The sequence below is a fragment of the Pelodiscus sinensis genome, chromosome 1 (genome assembly GCF_052426305.1).
Source record: "Pelodiscus sinensis isolate ZL-2025 chromosome 1, ASM5242630v1, whole genome shotgun sequence".
Lineage (NCBI taxonomy): Eukaryota > Metazoa > Chordata > Testudines > Trionychidae > Pelodiscus > Pelodiscus sinensis.
Genome location: NC_143052.1, coordinates 189348213 through 189366918, shown reverse-complemented (window position 1 = coordinate 189366918; position 18706 = coordinate 189348213). Strand labels below are relative to the sequence as shown.

At 43.3% G+C, this 18706-nt stretch overlaps 1 protein-coding gene across 5 annotated transcripts; it reads left to right on the top strand.

Annotated features, from left to right (window-relative positions):
* Positions 1 to 6764: 6764 nt before the first annotated feature.
* Positions 6765 to 18500, top strand: KCNE1 (potassium voltage-gated channel subfamily E regulatory subunit 1). 5 transcript variants are annotated; one of them, XM_089773860.1, is made up of 5 exons: positions 6767 to 7157; positions 7338 to 7400; positions 8192 to 8373; positions 12180 to 12252; positions 14585 to 18500. In XM_089773860.1, exon 5 carries the CDS (start codon positions 14623 to 14625, stop codon positions 15001 to 15003), a length of 381 nt encoding a protein of 126 aa, XP_089629986.1. In that variant the 5' UTR covers positions 6767 to 7157; positions 7338 to 7400; positions 8192 to 8373; positions 12180 to 12252; positions 14585 to 14622; the 3' UTR covers positions 15004 to 18500. The 5 variants fall into 5 exon arrangements, with proteins under 5 accessions (XP_025041883.1, XP_025041882.1, XP_089629986.1 ...); XM_025186098.3 differs by lacking the exon at positions 7338 to 7400 and having other exon boundaries at positions 6765 to 7157; positions 12180 to 12242; XM_025186094.3 differs by lacking the exon at positions 7338 to 7400.
* Positions 18501 to 18706: the final 206 nt, after the last annotated feature.

The window sequence follows — 18706 nt, the reverse complement described above, 5'->3', positions numbered from 1 at the left end:
AGGCGAACAGGGTTTGGCTTGGACCCTCCGTGCTGCCCCCGTCCAGCCAAAGTGCAGAGTTTACTGTGTGGAAAGCGGGAGATTGCAGCCCGCGAGGCGAGCGGGGCTGGTGGTTTGGGGTAACAATGAATTGCACCCACGTGGGCGGCCGAGGCCAGAGAATTGCTTGAGTTCTGTGCAGGGGCAGTGCGCTGTGTGCATCCGGTGTGTCCGCGCCAAGCCTGGCAGCACAACAGTGGCTCGTGGGAAGTTCGGGACCTGGGGCTTCCAAAGGAGGCTGACGAGGCTGGGCCGCAAAGGGACCGGGGTTAAAACAGCTGTGCGGGTCCCGGGTAGCATTGCGTTGCAAGCAACAGCTGCAGCATAGCCAGAGTGGGAGCCAGTCTCTGTAGAGCACTGAGCAATGTCCTCGGCTTTGCTTGTGTTCTTAAGCAGAGGGATGGGACATGCAGGGGGGCTCAGGGCAGGGGGTTCCGGTGTCAGGAGGCGGGTTCGGGGTAGTGGGTTGGTGTTTGGAGGGGCGTAGGTGGAGTTAAGGAGTCACACAGGGTGTTGGGTTTGGGGGTGGGCTCAGGGACAGGGGTGGGGTGCAGGAGTCAGGGATGGTGATGGGAGGTGAAGGGCTCACAGCAGGGTGCTGGAGGGCAGAGGTAGCTTACTGGGGCTGGCCAGTGGTGAGTGTGACGCAGCTCTTGTGGCAGATCCTCACGGGAGAAGGGACTCCAGGAGCTGGTCCCGGTTTCCCTCTACTCCCCTTCAGCAAGTGGAGAGGCCTAGCTCTAGGGGTCGGCACTCACCTGCAACTGCCCTGGGGGTTTCGTAGCTCTGGGCTCTGCCCGGCCTGCAGCTGCACCCCAGCCTCCAGCCAGACCAGCAGAGGGCAGAAGTCAGAGTCAGCCCTGAACTCCAGCTGCCACCCCTCCACCCTCCGAATTCAGGGTCACCTTGGTGGGGTTGCTCCGATCTCGCACGGAGGCTGTCAGTGCAAAAAGAAGCTGGGTCTCACTGTCTTGCCCAGGCTGCACTGCAGAGCCTATTCAGAGGCAGCTAAATTGGCTCCCCCCCCTCCACCATGGTGCCCAGGGGCAACTGCCCCTCTCCACTGCCTACCCACTATGCCACTGGCTTACACCCCAACTTTATCCTCAGATTTCCTATTGGCTAGCTTAAGCTAACCCTTGACTCAGCATGTTTGAAACAGCACTTCTTTAAACAGCAGTAGGGGACATTTAATGCACACCAGCAGGGTCTCTATCAACCAATTAATGTGCAACGTGCTTTAGCAATCCCAGCCCAGTTGTAGTGCTCATGGCCCTGCGTGTAGACAAGCCTCAAGGTGTCTCACTGATCTCAGTAGTATTATTGCAAATATCAGAACACATTTGTCTTTCTACTGGAAAGAACATGAGAAGAACAAGCCCTGATAATTTAATGATTCCAATTGAGATACTGAGAAATACCTTCCTTTTAGTACATTTAGGGCACATTTAGTTCTGGCTTGAATTGCTGTGTAGTCTTTACCTAGCAGAGTGACAGGAACTTGTGGAAAAAACTAGACCAGAAAGATAACTGGACAGATAGTACAAGTGACAGGATTCAATGGGATTAAATGGATTAACTGAAAAATGCATCTATTACCAAAGTGTGACATGTGGTTTGTGAGTCCTGTCTTCAAGACGCTACGGTAGGAAAATTATTTCTTCCCTGTGAACTGACAGATCAGAACTTACTATTCATTTTTTGGAACAGGTTTGGTCAGGTTAAGCAACTGAAGGCAGGTCTCTAGCCATGAGATGCAAACAGTGATCACAACTTTTTTTTCAGCTCTTTTCTCTTTGTACTGTAAATAATGTGTCCAACAAGAAAGATACACCAATAGAATCCTGTACTGCACTCAGATATTCAGGCTGTTCTATTTCTGTGTAACTCTACTATATGATATTCCTAACTTTTCTTCTGATGGCATCCAGCCACCTTATGACAGATGACTGCCCCCCCCCATCTCATCCCCCACATGCCAAGCCTAAGCACAATGCCTGTCCATTTGCTCTCTTCTGTCTCTGTCTTCCTGGGTGTACTCCTCATTAATCCTTCTCATCTTTGCTCTTCAATCTTTTACATTCTGCTTTGATCTCTTTTCTCACCACTCTTCCTTCAGCATACTAGCACAGTGGCTCTCAACCTTTTCAGGCAACTGTACCCCTTTCAGGAGCTGGATCCTTGCCACCCTTGCCCGATCCTTGCCACCCGGAGCTGAAGCATATAATTTAGCTTTATGGAGCTCCTGGTGACAGGGGGGCCCCAGGGAATTGTTCTATTTGCCATGCTCTGACACTGGCCCTGCACTTGCCACCCACTTAAACCTGTCCCACAAGCCTGGTGGTTGCAACTCCCAGGTTGAGAGAAGCACTGTTCTAGGTGAGTTCATGTGCTCCTTGGAAGATCTCTGGGTAATCCCAGGGGTACTTGTACCCAAGCTGATAACCATTGCTCTAGCAGACTAATAATTAGGGCCCTACCACATTCAGAATCATGAGAAGCAGGTCATGGAATTGAGTCAGCTCCTGTGAAATCTGGTCTGTGTGCTTCTACCCTATACTATACAGATTTCATGGAAGGAGACCAGTGTTTCTCCAACTGGGGGTCCTGATCCAAAAGAGAGTTTCAAGGGGTCACAAGGTTATTTTAGGGCAAGGGGGAGGAACCTTTTTTGTGACGGGGGCTGCTAACCCACAGAAAAATCAATCAGGGGCTGCACACAAATGAGAAGCAAAAAACCAAAACCAAAACAAACCCCTCACTGACGTAGGCCACGCCTGAGAAGGAGAAAGACATTCCACTCACATACCTGAGCCTAGGGGAGCCCAGACTAGCAGATGTTGTGTGCTCCAGCCCCATGGTGGGGCAGCGGAGGGGCTGGAGCACTAGCACCAGCTTCCCAATTCTGGGGACGGGGGAGAGTCCTGAGCCTCGGGGGCCAGATCCAGGCAAGCCAAGGGCCACATCTGGCCCCCTAGGCCTGAGTTTCCCACCCCTGTTTTAGGGGGAGGTAGCAGGATTGCCACCCTTACTTCTGTTCTGCCTACAGAGGTGGGCGGCCAGAGAGTGGCGGCTACTGGCACATCTCTGCAGGCAGAGCCAGCCCTAGCAACTGCAGTACAGAAGTAAAGGTGGCAATGCCATGCCATGCCATCCTTATTCCTGTGCTGCTGCTGGGGGTGGCTCTGCCTTCAGAGATGTGCTTCTGGCAGAAGCCACCACTCTCCAGCTGCCCAGCTGTGAAGTTAGTGCTGCCATCAGCAGCAGCACAGAAGTAAGGATAGCAGTACTGCCACCCTTCCTACAATAACTCTCCCCCCTCCCCACCACCCACACATCACTCCTTTTTGTGTCAGGACCCTACAATTATAACTTTGTGCCATTTCAGATTTAAATAGCTGAAATAATGAAATTTAGAATTTAAAAAATCCTATAATCATGAAATTGACCAAAATGGACGGTGAATTTGGTAAGGGTGCTACTAATCATATAGTTAGATGTGACTAATTATTATACCAGGCTCCCACCTTCTGTGCATGTTTTTATAGCCCTTTGAGATTTTTAAAATCTGTATACCATTATCAGTGAAGATTTACTGACTTGGTTACTAAATACTATATTTCTTCCTTACAGAGCCATAGTGTTGACTTTAACATCTGGTAAATTCTTTCCAAATTCACTTCAACCTATTTTGATCTGACCCAGTATGGCCACTCTTATGTTCTTATGATTCTGAAGTTGGCAAACTAGAGCTAGGTGAATAACTGATTTTTGATTTGCTGGCAGTTCCAAAACAATGTTTGAGTCAAATGAAAAGTTTGTTTCCATTTCAAATTTTTAAAAGACTTTGTTGTTGTTGTTGTTGATGAAATAAAATTCCAGGAAATATCAAAACAAGGGTAGTTTCTAAGGAAAAAAATCAAAACAGTTTGAAAATACTGAAACAAAACATTATTATATTTTTCAGAATTTTTATTTTTGGTTGGGAATTTTTGACTGAAAAAATGCAGTGAAGTTTACACGAGAATGCAAAATGTTTTACTTGACTTGAATCTTCATTTTTCACGCAAAAACAGTTTGGTCAAAACATTTCACTCAGCTCTTGCTGTAATTAGCTCATCTTCACACAGAAGAGAACTCAACATATGAAGGACCATTCATTACCACATACTTCGGTAGCATTTTTAGTAGTCTTGCTTTGACTAGAGTCACTGTTATCTAATAGTTAGAGTACGGAAGTATGTGTCCAAGTCTCTTGTAATCCCACCTCTACCACTGACTCACTTTTTGCACTTGGCCAAGTTGCTTACCCACCTCCGCTTCCATTTACATATCTATATCATGGAAGTAATGATACATGTCATCCCTGTCTTTCACCAGGATGCTGCAAGATTTAACTAACTGCTATTTGTAAAATGCTTTATGGATCCTGCATGAGAGCATTATATGAATGCTAAGCAGTTTATTAAGGCAATTATTGTCTCCTTCGTTTTAACAACCTATTTCATCTCCAGGCTACAACTGTCCAACAGGAGGCATATTTTGATGTCTGCTCCCATACTGTTTCATTCTTCTGGAGAGGATGTGTAAAAAGTATTTCAAGATGCTTATGTGTTAGTCTTCATTCCTTCATTTTAAGTACTGGTCATATTCCAGACACTTCTATAGTCCCATAGCCCTACAAAGACCACTCTGTTTTGAAGCATGTACAATAAATAACACGACTATATAAAGGAAGTAGACGCTGGTATTTTTGTTATTCATGGACATTTTTCCTGTTTTGGCCTTTAGTCAGAATTCTAGGGGACAGGACGTTATCATCAGCTGGCACATGCTGGGAGGCTGGTATCTGTAATGGGCGCTTTGTGAGTATGAAGGACATGCTATTCTGCATTTAATCATAATTCTAAAGTGAATTTAGGGTGTATGGAAGCTCATCCCTTCATTTCACATAACTGCTGAAGCCTTTCAGGCAGTAATGATTGCCAGCCAAATGTTCCCTCTAATTACCCAGTGGAAATGGACACCCTTTAGTCCTGGAGAGCAAACATTTTCCAGGGAATGAATGGCAGCAACTAGGGCCGTGGTCACCAACCAGTGGATCATGATCTACCAGTAGATCTCAGGGGTTCTAAGAGTAGCTCTTGAACCCTCTCTGAACTGCGTACCTACGCAGTACATTTACATTAGATTTCCTCATTTGAGGAGCAGCTACTCACCAAGCAACAACACAGGTGAATAGCTGCGAGGAATGGTGGGAGCTGGGAGGTCGGGAGGGCTGAAACACCCCAGCCAGCTGACTGTGGCTGTCTGATGAAAGAGGCTGCCCCGCGCTCCATTTTATCGGCGGCTTCCTCTCTGTGCCTGCCCACGTGGAGCTTGGTGCACCCTGTCTGAGCACCATGGCCAGCTGGCCGGGCAGCCACTTCTCTTCCCTCCAGCCCGGCTGCCCTGCGCTCAGCCCAGGGAGGCTGTGTCTAGCTCCAGCTGTGCTGGAGCAAGCTTCCCGGGCTGAGCGCAGGGTAGCCGGGCAGGAGTGAAGAGAAGCAGCTTCCCGGCCAGCTGGCCATGGTGCTCAGACAGGGTGCACCAAGCTCCACGTGGGCAGGCGCAGAGGGGAAGCTGCCCGATCAGCTGGAGCGCGGTTCAGCCTCCTCCAGGCTGAAGGCCACAGCCAGCTGGCCAGGAAACTTCTTCTCTGCACCAGCCCACGTGGAGCGTGGTGCACCCTGGCTGAGCACCACTTCCAAATGTTGAAAAACCTTTTAAAAAAAGGAGCAGTATAAGGATTGGGGATAGCAAGTGATGGAGAGGAGGAGAATAGAGAGGGCGGGGCTTCAAGGAAGGGGCGGGGCTTCAAGGAAGGGGCGAGGCAGTAGATCTTGGCTTGGTCTGTCATTTAAAAAGTGATCTTGGATGTAAAAAGTTTGGAGACCACGGAACCAGGGTATTTCCCACCATAATCTGCTTGTGTCAGTTTGATTTAAGGAGCAACCATTGGAAGCGGCTCCCTCTCCTTATAACACTGAGAAGGATCATGCCAATGTCTAGGGGATCTCGCAGTACAGAGAAGTCTATAAAAGTCATAGCATTGATAGCAGCCATTTTACAGGAGATCTTTGTTTTGCTCCCAAAAACATTTCATTCAGTGTATTGCTGCAGAGCTAAAGAACAACCTGTGGCAGACTTGTTAATGCAACAAAGAATGAGCTCTGTTCAGAGTAGTGTCATGGTGATTGTTCTGAGGTTCTGTCCTCTCTCTCGACTCCAGACTGCAAAGAGGTGTGGGGCAGGACACGGGGCTGGCCTTACCATGAGGCGAACTGAGGTGGCCACCTCAGGTGCCAGACTGGGGGGGGGGGACCACTAGGACCCAGAGAATTGAGACCTTTCAACATTTTGGCCCAAGCGAGGGGGCGTGGGGACATCACTTTTGCTCCCCACCTCAGGTGCCAAAATGTTGTGTGCCGGCCCTGGTGGGACGCAGGCATGTGAGGGCTGCAGGATGCAGTATGTTGAAAGGCATTCTGATAGATGCATGAGGTGTGTGCAGGGCCTGTGGAGATAGACATGTGGTGTGACTGGGCAGTGTGTGTGTTGGGGCGAGTGGCAGAATGCCAGGAGAACAGGAGTGTGGGTGACTGGGGGGGAAGACAGGATCAAAGAAAAGAGGCTGGATCATTGTGTGGCTACTCAGGGGGCACTAAACTGGGAGCAGGGGAACAGTGGGTGCAGGCCAGGGAGCCAAGGGCCGAGTCAACTTAGAGCCAGGGACAGGGCGCTGTACCAAGAGCAAGTTCCATTCCTCTTTCTTATTTTGTGAGAGGAGGGAACTCCCTTGCTGAGGATCTGCTGTCCCCAGAGAGGCTGCTATGCTGGGACCAGCCAGCCCCTGGCTCTTGCCCAGAACTGCCCCAGCTGCCCTGCCCCCTGTGCACATGGTGTGAGGTTGGCTCCCAGTGCCCATATCGCAGGTTACCGCCCACATACGCACATAATATGAGGCTGGTTCCCAACACCTAGACTTCAGGCTGCCTCCCACTCCTACTCCCAGTGAGAGGATTTGGCTTACAGCACCCAGCTCACAGGCTCCCGCCCTCCTCCAGCTGCACAGCCTGGTGAGTTTGCATGTTTGCCTCTCAGCCTTTGCACAACTGAGCCTTCTAGGGACTTTTTTGTGCTGGGCCCCCATAGAAATTAGGAGCAAATTTTGCTCCTGCTCTGACTCCAGGGAACCTAGGGACAAATGTGGCTCTTGGTGTCTCCAGAGCTCACCTGGTTTCTGCTTCTTTTCTCAGCCAAAGCTGGAATCCTGAGTCTTGCCTGTATTTTGCTAAACAACTTGGGACCACAACATACAGGTCAGCACAAAGGGGCTAAGGTGAGGGCAGGGAAAATAATCGTGAGCATGAGAGCTACAGTTTGCATAAGCCTCCCTCAAAGGAATTTGTGTAGGTGAATAAAAAGGGAGGGGGCCTTTGTTAATATTGTTATTTCTTTGCATGGTGCCCGAGACGTGCCTGGCACTTTTCAATGCGTATGTTGCGCATCAGCCCGGGGTAGCTAGCTCTGGAGGGACAAACACGGTGCATATGATTTTAGGCTGTCAAAGCAAATGTGTGACGTGGGGGGTTGAATTTCTATCTTGCACTCATAAACAGAACAGTTTTTAAGGAACAAGCCAACTAGCCCAGCCCGGCTTTATCTGTGTGGCTGTCTAAAGTGGAATGAGGGATGATGGTTGAGGATTGGGTGAATAGTGATGCACAAGGAAGAGGAATGATGCAATCTAATCTGCTCACACGTGGAAGTTTATTAAATTGCAATTGTTGACGAAAACAGTCTGAGTCAGTGTACAGGAGTGGAAGCATAAATCTCCCTAAGGCTACGTCTACACTATACATCACTTTTTGCAGTCTGCAGTTTACGCAGAGAGAGGTAGTTTACGCGAAAGGCATGCTAGGATGTGCTGCTACGCAAACCGGTGACAGGGTCTGGCAGAGGGAGGCAGGGGAAAAAAGGCATCAGCAGCTTCCCATTGCTACAGCCTTTCAGTGCAGCTAGGAAAGGCTCTAGCCAGGGGGAACAGCAAGGAAAGGCTCTGCCTTTCTCCCACTCCCTGTCTCCCTGACAGAGCTTTTCCCCCCTACAGAATCATTTTCTGCAGAAGGCAAAGGATACAATAAAGGGGAACTGGCAGCCTTTCCCTGTGGTCGTGCTTCCCCTCCACCATGACCATAGACTTTCCCTGCAAAGAGGAGAGGATCTATCAATGGGCATTAGAGCAACTCTACATTGCTAGAAATAGCAGTGCAAATGGGAAGCGTGACTTGGGTGAGTAGAGAGCATGTAGGGTATGTACCCCAACTACACACGCACACGCACATGCACATGCACACCCTTCAGGATGCCTTTACTCTACTGGCTTAATCTGTGTTTTACAGTCTATACTGCTATTTTTACCTCTGCTGGGGGCTAACTGTGTATGTACCCTACATACTGCTAAAATAATCCTGCTGTGTAGATGCACCCTCTCTATCTTGGGTGGGGTTCTTTTTTTTTTTTTTTGCACCCATCACCATGATATCTAAATACCTATCTAAATATGCCCAGAATGTGTTGAGTGGGGGCTCTGTTGTGGCACATTCCAGTCTCCTCACACCTGCTCATTTTAGCAATCTCTCTGAGGGTATGTCTACACTACCCTCCTAATTCGAAATAGGAGGGTAATGTAGGCATACCGTGAGTGAATGGCCAGGGAAGAACACAACTTTCAATCTGCTGCAATGGGTTGCAGTGATGTATAAGGGGCGAGGATAGTACTGTTACAAGACATTTATGGGAGTGATTATGGGCAAAGAGCTGTGCTAACATCTACCCGTTGGATTGGCACACAGGCTTGAAGCCCCCAATTGCCCCATGAAAAGGTTACTGTGGTGCTGTATTTTCAGAGGACAAATACTTCTGTAGAGGTTTCGGTGATCAGCTGCTATTGCTGATGGTCATATGGAAGGAAAGATATTAAGGGCAGATTCTCAGCTGATGTAATTCATCCTACATCCATTGACTTAAAGGGAGTCACACCAATATACATCAGTGGAGGATCTGGCATTTATCAGTTATGGATGTCTACATTATACACACTAAGAAAATCTATTGCATTCTGAACTCAGCCTGCATGACGAGCACAGACATCCTTAAAAATGTTGGGTCTGAGCCTACGCAGTTTATGGCCAATGTTAATGTTCCCCTGGACATGACAGGAGCAAGATTAGATCGTTGAAGAACATTATAATAAGATTACGCTCACTGAATGAGAAGAATCTTAAAAGGTAGCTGGGGCCAAACAAGAATTCCTTGGAATGCATGCTTTTCTGATCAGGCCTGAACCTGTAAAAATTACCAGTGTACATGAAATATTTAGAATATACACTGCAACAGAAGACTGATATGTTGAAATTAACCCTTTGGGTTGTGCTGTATACATTATACTCGTACATATCCAACATGGCTGTATCTGTGCTTTTAGGGATGAATTAATGTGTAACTTTCTTTTCTTTCTTAGCACAACTACTCTATAATCATAAATTCTTGTATTTGGTAATGAACTGACTGACAGAAATTGGAGAAGATTTATTATGGTATGGTAGAACTTGAACTTTAATTTGGTAGACTTGGAACTAGGTATGTCCACGGGCAGAACTTGTGAAGACCAGGACTTTAACAGGGTTAAAAAAGAGCTAGATAAATTCATGGAGGTTAGGTCCATCAATACTTATTAGCTAAGATGGGTAGGAATGGTGTCCCTCACCTGTTTGTCAGAGGCTGGGAATGGCTCACAGGAGAGAGATCATTTGATGATTCCCTGTTCTGTTCCCTTCCTCTGGAGCATCTGGCATTGGCCACTGTCGGCAGACAAGATACTGGCTAGATGGACCTTTGGTCTGACCCAGTATAGACATTCTTATGTTCTTATGGCAGTCTTCAAGGTAGCACTCAGTCTCATGTGATGCAGATGGAAAACTGAGACAGACAGAAACAATTCACCTGTATCCCCATCAAGTTGAAGAGTACATTTCGCTTGATGTATTGGTGGGTAATGGTATTTTATCTGCTTCATCGAACACCCGCATTTTGCTATTTCACTGCTATGGGAGAACATCCTGATCACTCCAACTAAAAAGCAATCTACTTTTAAACAAAAGGATCTTGTTGGTTGAAAGTTCTAGTTACCAGCCGTCTGGACTGCTTGAATTGTTTAAATACTTATTTGAAAGGCATCTGCTAGCAGAGAATCCCCTTTGATTCTTTCCTTCACGTATATCTGTCAGGGCCGCTTCTGACTAATTCCCCTTCAGTGATAGGCTCCCATAGGATGGAGATACAAATCAAGAACAAAGTGGCCATTGGAGGCTTATTTAGCACTTTTCTTTTTTTTTCACCATCACAAATTCTCCTCCCCCACCTCCTTCCACTCTTGCTCCCTGGTTGACAGGGTTCTTGTCTAGGCCAGAGAGAATGACTAGGGTAATAACTGGGTAGCGCATGCACATAAAGAGATGGTTGGCGGGAAGTATGAGGATTGAGCAATGTGAATGTCTAAGCACCTGTCACAAATGGTGTTTTTGTACCAGTGCAAGGCACACTTACATAAGGGGGTTGCACCGGTGCAAGTACATTGGTGTAAAAATCCTAGTACAGAAAAGCACTCACTTTAAAACTTCTCAAACAACATCTGCAGACAAATGGAGAAAGGAATCATTGGGCCAACCCTTCTACTGGTGCAAGTCAGAGGGAGTCACAATGATTATGCCAGTGGACGCTCTGGCTCTTTCAGTTTTAAATAGTGCTACATTTACAAATAAATCTTTTTAAAACACACTGCAACTGGCGGAGCAATGCCCACAAACTCGCCTGCTTTTCCCACGGACAGAAGAGAGGGCTCAGAGAAAGTCCCTCATTTCCTGACACAGTAGTAGGGGTAGTAGGTTATTTGTTGCCAAGTTCCAAATGTCTTGGTCAAATAATAACATAATAATAAAATAATAAACCCTCCCACATCGCTATAATGAATAAATGAAATGAAATGAAAAATGAAAAGATTTTGGGGTCAGTTCAAAAGCATCTGGCAATCTGGATTTGACCCATGATCTGTATATTGATGACCCCTGCAATAAGGCCAGGAAGGAAATTGAACAATGTGAAGGCACCCATATTGGCAATAAACAGAGCACAAAAGAAGAGAAGGAGAATTGCAGCCTTGGTGCAATTCCATTATAGTTGCTAGAGTGATTGCCACATACAAGGGTTGATTCTTGTGGAAGGACCACCAAGAAACTGAAACAGTTGGCCTAATTCATTACTGTAGTTTTTAGATAGGTGCAAATTGACTGGTTGCAATTGTGTCATGCACATGCTAAACTGGAGTAATGTAGTGGTGAATCAAGCCTTGTATTCTTATGTCTCAGTGTAATATCATCCTCTGACCATTCTTAAGGGTCTTTCTATCTGAATCTAAAACCCTGCTGGCACTGTAGAACCAATGATAAGTGACTTAAAGGATTTCCTAGGGTCCTTATTTATCTCTTGGCCATGCAGAGTGGAAGGAATTCACAGAATTTATCTTAGATTATTATACTTGTGCAGCTATCTTAGAGCCACACAACATGCTCACCCACTGTTGGAGAAGGAATATGTGTACACAACATCACAAAGCAATGTTCAGTGGTTCACACTCACCTCCATTTGCAATTTAAAAAAAATCATGCACATGTTCTGCAAATTTATTGATGTGTTTGCTGTTGAAGTTCAGTTATCTTGGAAGCATTGTAGTACATAGGGGTATAGTTATCTAAGGATTCTTTCCTGACCCATTTACGTTAATAGATCCATCCTTAAAGATTAATTAATTATGCTAATATTTTATGTTAGCAAACAGTTAAATCTCTTTCTTGCATGAATGATCAGCTGAGAGATTCAAATAAACTATTTCTTGTTTTGTTTTTAAATCACTACTTTGGTTGGATGGCTCTTTACATTTTACAGTATTCAGAAAGTTGATGTACTTCCCACCAGTTTGTAGAAATAATTATTTCACAGATAAAGGCTTCAACTTCCTTTTTTTCTTTCTGCTTTTACAGGATCTTTTAACAGCTAAAGAAATGTGAATGTATTTTAACCTGCTAAGTTCAAGTTACCCACATGTAAGTTTATGTAAGTAAATTTAAGCTTTTGTCTAAAGCAATAATTTAGATCTGGGCATTATTTTGTAAGGGAGATTTTTTCATCTTGTGGGCAGAGAATTTGGACTCTTGTCAAACAAATGTTAAACTCAGTTTCTATTTGTTCTAAAAGGTAATCAGAGGGTTTCTGTGTTGAATAATGATACTGTTGCTACCTGAAATTTGATGATTTCACTTCTCAATTGCTTTAACATTTTGTTTTGGTTCACATCTTGCCAGAGCTATATTTTCAAATTTCAGGATTAGTCTGAACCATCAAGTAACCCGAACCACCAATTTTTGTCTGATTTCAGGTTGCAATAATTACATTTTGTATGTTTTGATTGAAACCATAAATCTTTCCTAGAAAATGCAAGGAGCACAAGCATTTCTCCAAAATGTTTACAAGTTTGGGCTGTCAAGTTTGCAATGAACTCAAAACCAGGGGAAATATTGCAAAGTTTGGGGTCTCCTAGCTTAATGTTCACACAGTTCCAATGCTGAAATCCATATATTGTTGTATTAACGTTTCATTTCATTAACATATTTCATAGCATTATATTTCAGGTAAATAAATGTGGTTCTTATAAAGGACAAAGAATCACAGGATCAATTTCTTTTTTTCATTTTGAGTGCATCAGAGTCACCCTCTTTGCACATGTCCTATACAGAACTGGGTAAAGAGCAGATCTTTCTGCTTGCTGTCAATCAAACATATTTTGGGTCAATTTGAAAGGAAACATTTTGAATTTTTTTTAAAGTTGAAAAAAAATTGATTTGAACCAAATAACCTGTTTCATTTGGTTTCTATTGTTCTTGGATGTTACCTTTATAAGTTAAGAAAAAAAATGGAGCGGCAGAATCATTTTAAATAAAAAAATCTTAACTTTTGATTTTTTAAAAATTCAAATGATTAAAAATGACTTTCCTTTTCATCTAAAAGAATTTGACAAAATCAGCATGAATTTACAAAGATTTTGGTGGCACTGAATCTGCAGTTTTCACCCCCAACATTTTTTTCACACAAAAATCTGCTCAGCATTAGTCATACACAGTGTAGAAACAGAACATTCAAACCAGCATTATGATATAGCATATACTGATATAGCATTACTCCTAAGCAGAGCATATAGAGTGAAAAACACTCCTGTGCAGAGGGCCAGCACAAGATCTATGCACCACTCAAGCACTATGTAAGCCCTCAGACTAAAGTTCAAGTAGTGTGTCAGTCCTGCATAAACCTTGTTCTGACCTTCTGCCCAGGAATAAATGTGACCCTTGATGAAAATGAATAAAATACTGTACATGTCTAAAAAATTCCTAATAATATAAGAGCCTGTGTAAATGGACCGCTCTGTTTTCATGTAATTAAAACTGTATAAAGAACTAACAGCTCTTATATTATTACTAGATTATTGTCAGTGAAGTCACCTTGAACTACAGTACCTGCTATTCAAAAATTGGAAGGGCATAATACAATAGGAAATGTTTGTTTTAATTTATTACAAAAGCTAAATTGTGCATTGTACTTAGATTAAAGTTACAGATCAGTTACGTTGCCTGGCTGGAGAGACTTGGATATTGCAGCAATTCTGATACATTGTTCTTATTCACTGAAAGGATTTACTGCCCAGGATGTCTACTGTTGAGACTCTAAAGCGGGAAATGATCATTAAGCTTCTTGCGTAAAACTCTCAATCAAACTAGTGTTGATTACCAAAAATCTTTGATTCCTGGTGCCCAAGTATTCTGATTGCCCAGAGGTCAGCTCAACCATCCAACAAAACTCACAGTTGCATGATGGCTTTATTGGAGACACATCCTGTGAATCAGTTACAGTATAGCAAGAGGGTGGCTAGTTTTTTTGGTTTATTAGAGATAGAGGCTCTAGCCCTTAAGAGCTCCTGCTCTGGAGGCTACTGCCTCTTACTTCTGTCCCCTGCTGCTTTTGCAGCTGCCTTCTGTGTTTTCCAGTCCCTATTGTCCCCCAACCTGTCTTACTACAGCACCGTGGGAAAGGAGACAAAGAGAACAGTAGTAATTCATTTAGGATGTTTGTTTGTTCGTATTTTCTTAGTAAACATTGCACATGAGGATCAGGTGCTCCATTGATGTAAATTGAACTAATAGAGCTCCACAAATGTAATATGCCAATTTACATCAGCCGATGAACTGGTGCGAAATAGGTGGTTTCCAAGTTCAGCATTCTCCCATGAAATAGTTATCGTCTTTGAGAAAGGAAGCCAGAGAGGATACTTATCAGTTGTACAGATTTACTGCCCCAAAGGGTTTTAAAAGAGTGCCTGGCTTTTTTTCTTCTCTAGAAATCACCACTTCAGAACGGAAGGAGTGACGGAACAAGATGGCGACACTGTCTAATGATACAGCACTGAATTCCCTCCTCTCCAAATTATTACAAGAATACGTAGCCCAGACAAATAACTCTGCGTCTTCCCACCATGGAAAACCCAATGACAACCTGCAAATCATCTATGTGCTCTTATTGATTGGTTTCTTTGGCTTTTTCACATTTGGAACAATGCTTAGCAACATCCGCTCTAAAAAGTTGGAGCACTCAGAGGATCCGTATAATGTGTACATTGCAACAGACACTTGGCGTAAGGTGGATGAGGCAAATTTTCATGCCAGACTTGTGGGAACTTATAAATCATACTGTGTGTTTGAGAACCAACTTGCTGTGGAGCAGGCTAATAATGAGATTCCTCAGATAAAGTCTTTATAGAGAAAAGGGATAAAAGATGGTCTGTTAACTTTACAGGTACAGAGTCAGATCTTCACCTGGTACAAATGGAAGTAGCTCCTGGCCCATCTAAGACAAAATAATCTTAATGTAGAACAAAAACAAAAACTCTTTCTGCATATCATCTACCATGGTGAGGTAGCACTGCATTGTATACACTACTTGTTCCAAGAAATTGAACAATTGTGCTGCAAAAGCTTTCAACCTTGAATATCAGGTTGCAGTAATCTTTAAGATCAAGATCAGTAGAAGCCAGTTCCTCAGATGGCATAATCAGCACAGTTGCATTCTCCTCACTTCTGGGGCTGGTTTAAAAAGTGTTTTATACTTTGAGGCTGCATCTCATAGTGTTCCAATGATCAAAATGTAGAACCTGCTGGTAGCATTTGTAATAACTGGCATAAGTCAAACAAGAAGTCAGACACAAGCTAAAATGTTAACAATTAAGTAGCATATTCTAGGAAAGTCCACAATTCCACATTCTCAAAATATGGAAGAAGCTGATCAATAGAGCTAGTTGAAATTTATCATTTAATTTTTTTCCGAAGGAAAACTATCTTGTAACTAAATGAAAAATTGTGTGAAAGATTTTTGTTTATTTCCAAGTTATCCATGTTTGTGATGAAAATCTGAGGGGGAAAAATTGGTTTCCAGTTTTGCATATATCAACATTGGAAAACTATTCCATGAAAAATGTGAATACAATTTTCCAACTGGCTTTAACAGATTTGTCTGTACTTTTCCCTTCCTTCTGAACAAAGATTAAATTCACTCAAGTGCAAATGTCTATACATCACTTAAATTCTACTTATGAGCTATTGTGAAGGCTGAAGTGAAGCTTAAGTAGTGCATAGGTCTTTTGCTGCCAGTGCACAAGGTGAATTTCATATTATGTAATGAGTTTATTTAGCAAATCTCTGATATTTAGGCCCTGATTTAGCACTGCACTTATCCATGTGCTTAACTTCAAGCTTCTGAGTTCAAAAACACTCCAAAATGCCAGTTTCTTGTTCAGTAAATTTCCTTTATTACACAGTGGCCAAAGTTCAGCCCAGCTGACAGCAAGATTCTTTTACCTGTGGTGTACTTGTTTTCACCCTCTCCCATGCCATTTGTTTGATACTGAGTCAAGCAGAAATGCATCAGCTGAATTCAGCAATTTGGAAAGGGCAAAAGTTAAGCAGGAAGCATTACTTGTCTCTGCTAAAAAAAGGGGAATGTGCCTTCCCCAGGCAATGCATAATCAAAAATAGGGATCCCTGCACCTCACCTCTCTGCCTGGTCCCAGAAGAGCATGATCAGAGCAAAAATACTGTTTCAGCTACGCCTCAAACAGTTTCTGGTTCAAAATTTCTTGAAATCAAAGTGAGGTAGGAAGACAGTTCCCCACCCCTGGGTTGGAGGAGTTCATGTGAAGAGGCACTTCAGTGTGCAGAACAAGCAAGCAGATGGCTAGAAAGAGAAGTGCAGCAATACAGGCTGTTCCACAACACATACTTGGACGACATATTGCTGTCATTCACTGTTAGAGAAGAAACAGGTGACCCAGGAGCAGATGGGGTAAACGGAACTGCTTTATTGCCTATGCACGTTTACCTCGGACAACACAATGTCCGAGTGGCAACAACCTGGTGCCAATTAAATCCTTTTATCTATTTTAATACAGCCTCTCTCCGACTTACGAACTGGTTACAGACCAAGCAATTGGTCATAACTTGGTTTGTTCATAAGTCAGACCCCATAGAGTTACATGCTACCGTGCTGTTCATAAGCGCGGATCGCATTCGTAACTCGGGGTTCGCCATTTACAACAGCTTCGGTCGTAACTGCAAACTGTTGTAAGTCGACCGCTCACAACCCGGGGACCGGCTGTATGTTAATTCACACATCTAGCATTACTTTTCGTAAAGCCTTATTTAGTAATGTTAACTCCCATAAAATGAATATTAATAAGCAAATAATGAATACAATTATACCCACCCCTAATTACTATTTGTATAATTTCTAACTGAATCCACACTTTTATACTACAAACTAACAAATTACAGAGATTACAAGAAATTCGACCCTGAAAATATGTTATGCAGAGCCAATGAGGATAAGCAAGAGACATAACAAAATAGAGCAACTACATACTTATCTAATTTCCTAGGCTACGGAACAGAGAGAGAGAGCACGGTTATATATCATAGATAATGCTGGTCTCAACCGGACCCTATCTTCCCAAACTACAAAACAAAAGGAAAAAGCATGTTTAAGAGTAATGCTGCGTTTGAACCCTGAACCACTAATGCGAAGAGGCCATTTCAGACATTAATTTTTACCCCCCCCCCCCCAACATTCACTAGCTCTTCTCTTTGGATGCTTAGGTATGCTTTAAAGTACATTGTCATTAGAAATCATCATACTGTTAGGAATATTGCATGTGCTATAAATATTTGTACTTATCGTGCTGCCAATGATCATTGAAAATAATTGATAGGGATTTTCAAAGCCATTTGGAAGATTTAGACCACTACCTTCCATTAATCTGAGCAGAATGTATATGTTTTATGTGCCTCAGTCCAGATATACACTAGACCTAGACGGTCAGCTTAAGGTACGCAACTCCAGCTACATAAATAACATAACTGGGATGCACCTTAAGCCAGACTTGGTGCTGTCTTCACAGCAGGAGGTTGAAGGGAGAAAACTCTCCTATCAGCTTCCCTTATTCCTTACTGGACCTGCTAAATTGAATGCAAAAAGATTGCTATCTGAGGTGGCAAGTGGAGACCTGATTTTATGCTGCTTTAAGAGGCTCAGTCATTGTTATATTCAGATTTACTTTTTCTAGAACAAAACATCGTATGCAAACACCCTCCGTCTTTGGGAAGAAGAGCCTTCCGGTCTCGGAACTTTTCCTCCCACTATTGTTTATGCTGTTTATTTATTTTTTGCATTCCCCTCATCTTGAACAAATGAAAACAGGCCAAGAAGTTATGCTTTCTAGTCCTCCTGCAGTAGGCTTGTGCTGTGCCATTCAGAGTACAGTATAAAACTCTGAACAAAAAAAAGATGAATTCATTTAAAATATTTTAACAAATGCTGTTAATGTTAGCTTTTGTTAAAAGTTTTTTAAACAAACAACTCTCCCCACCTATGTTTTGGCCCTAAACTCCATGATAAATATCCTTTTTAAAAAGATGGTACATTACTTGCAATGTATTTATTAGTGGTGAAGGTAACTACCATTTTTAGTTATTATATAACTTCTATGTCTTTTCAAACCTATGCCTTTTTTATTTATAAAAGGGGGGGAATACAAATTTATGTCATTATTTCCTCTATAGAGGAGCTATTCATTGGCTTTCCAGTGGTAGCATACAAGTGTACCACAGACTTTGAATGTCAGCTTTTATTCTGGTAGACTTCTTCACTTTGTTTTGTGCAAATCATTTTCTTTGTTACAAAATCAATAAAACGTGTAATTAGAGAAATGTGTAGCCTCAGATGTCATTTCTCATAAGAGCGTAGAATCCTAGAACTGGAAGGAACCTCGAGAGGTCATCAAGTCCAGTCCCTTGCACTTATGGCAGGACCAAGCACCATTTAGATCATCCCTGTCAGATGTTTGTTTAACCTGCTCTTCAATATCTCCAGTGATGGAGGTTCCATAGCCTCTCTAGACAACTTATTCCAGTGT

What these genes read in the sequence shown, in the direction of transcription:
- KCNE1 (XM_025186098.3), top strand. Translation starts at nt 14,623, where the DNA reads ATGGCGACACTGTCTAATGATACAGCACTGAATTCCCTCCTCTCCAAA.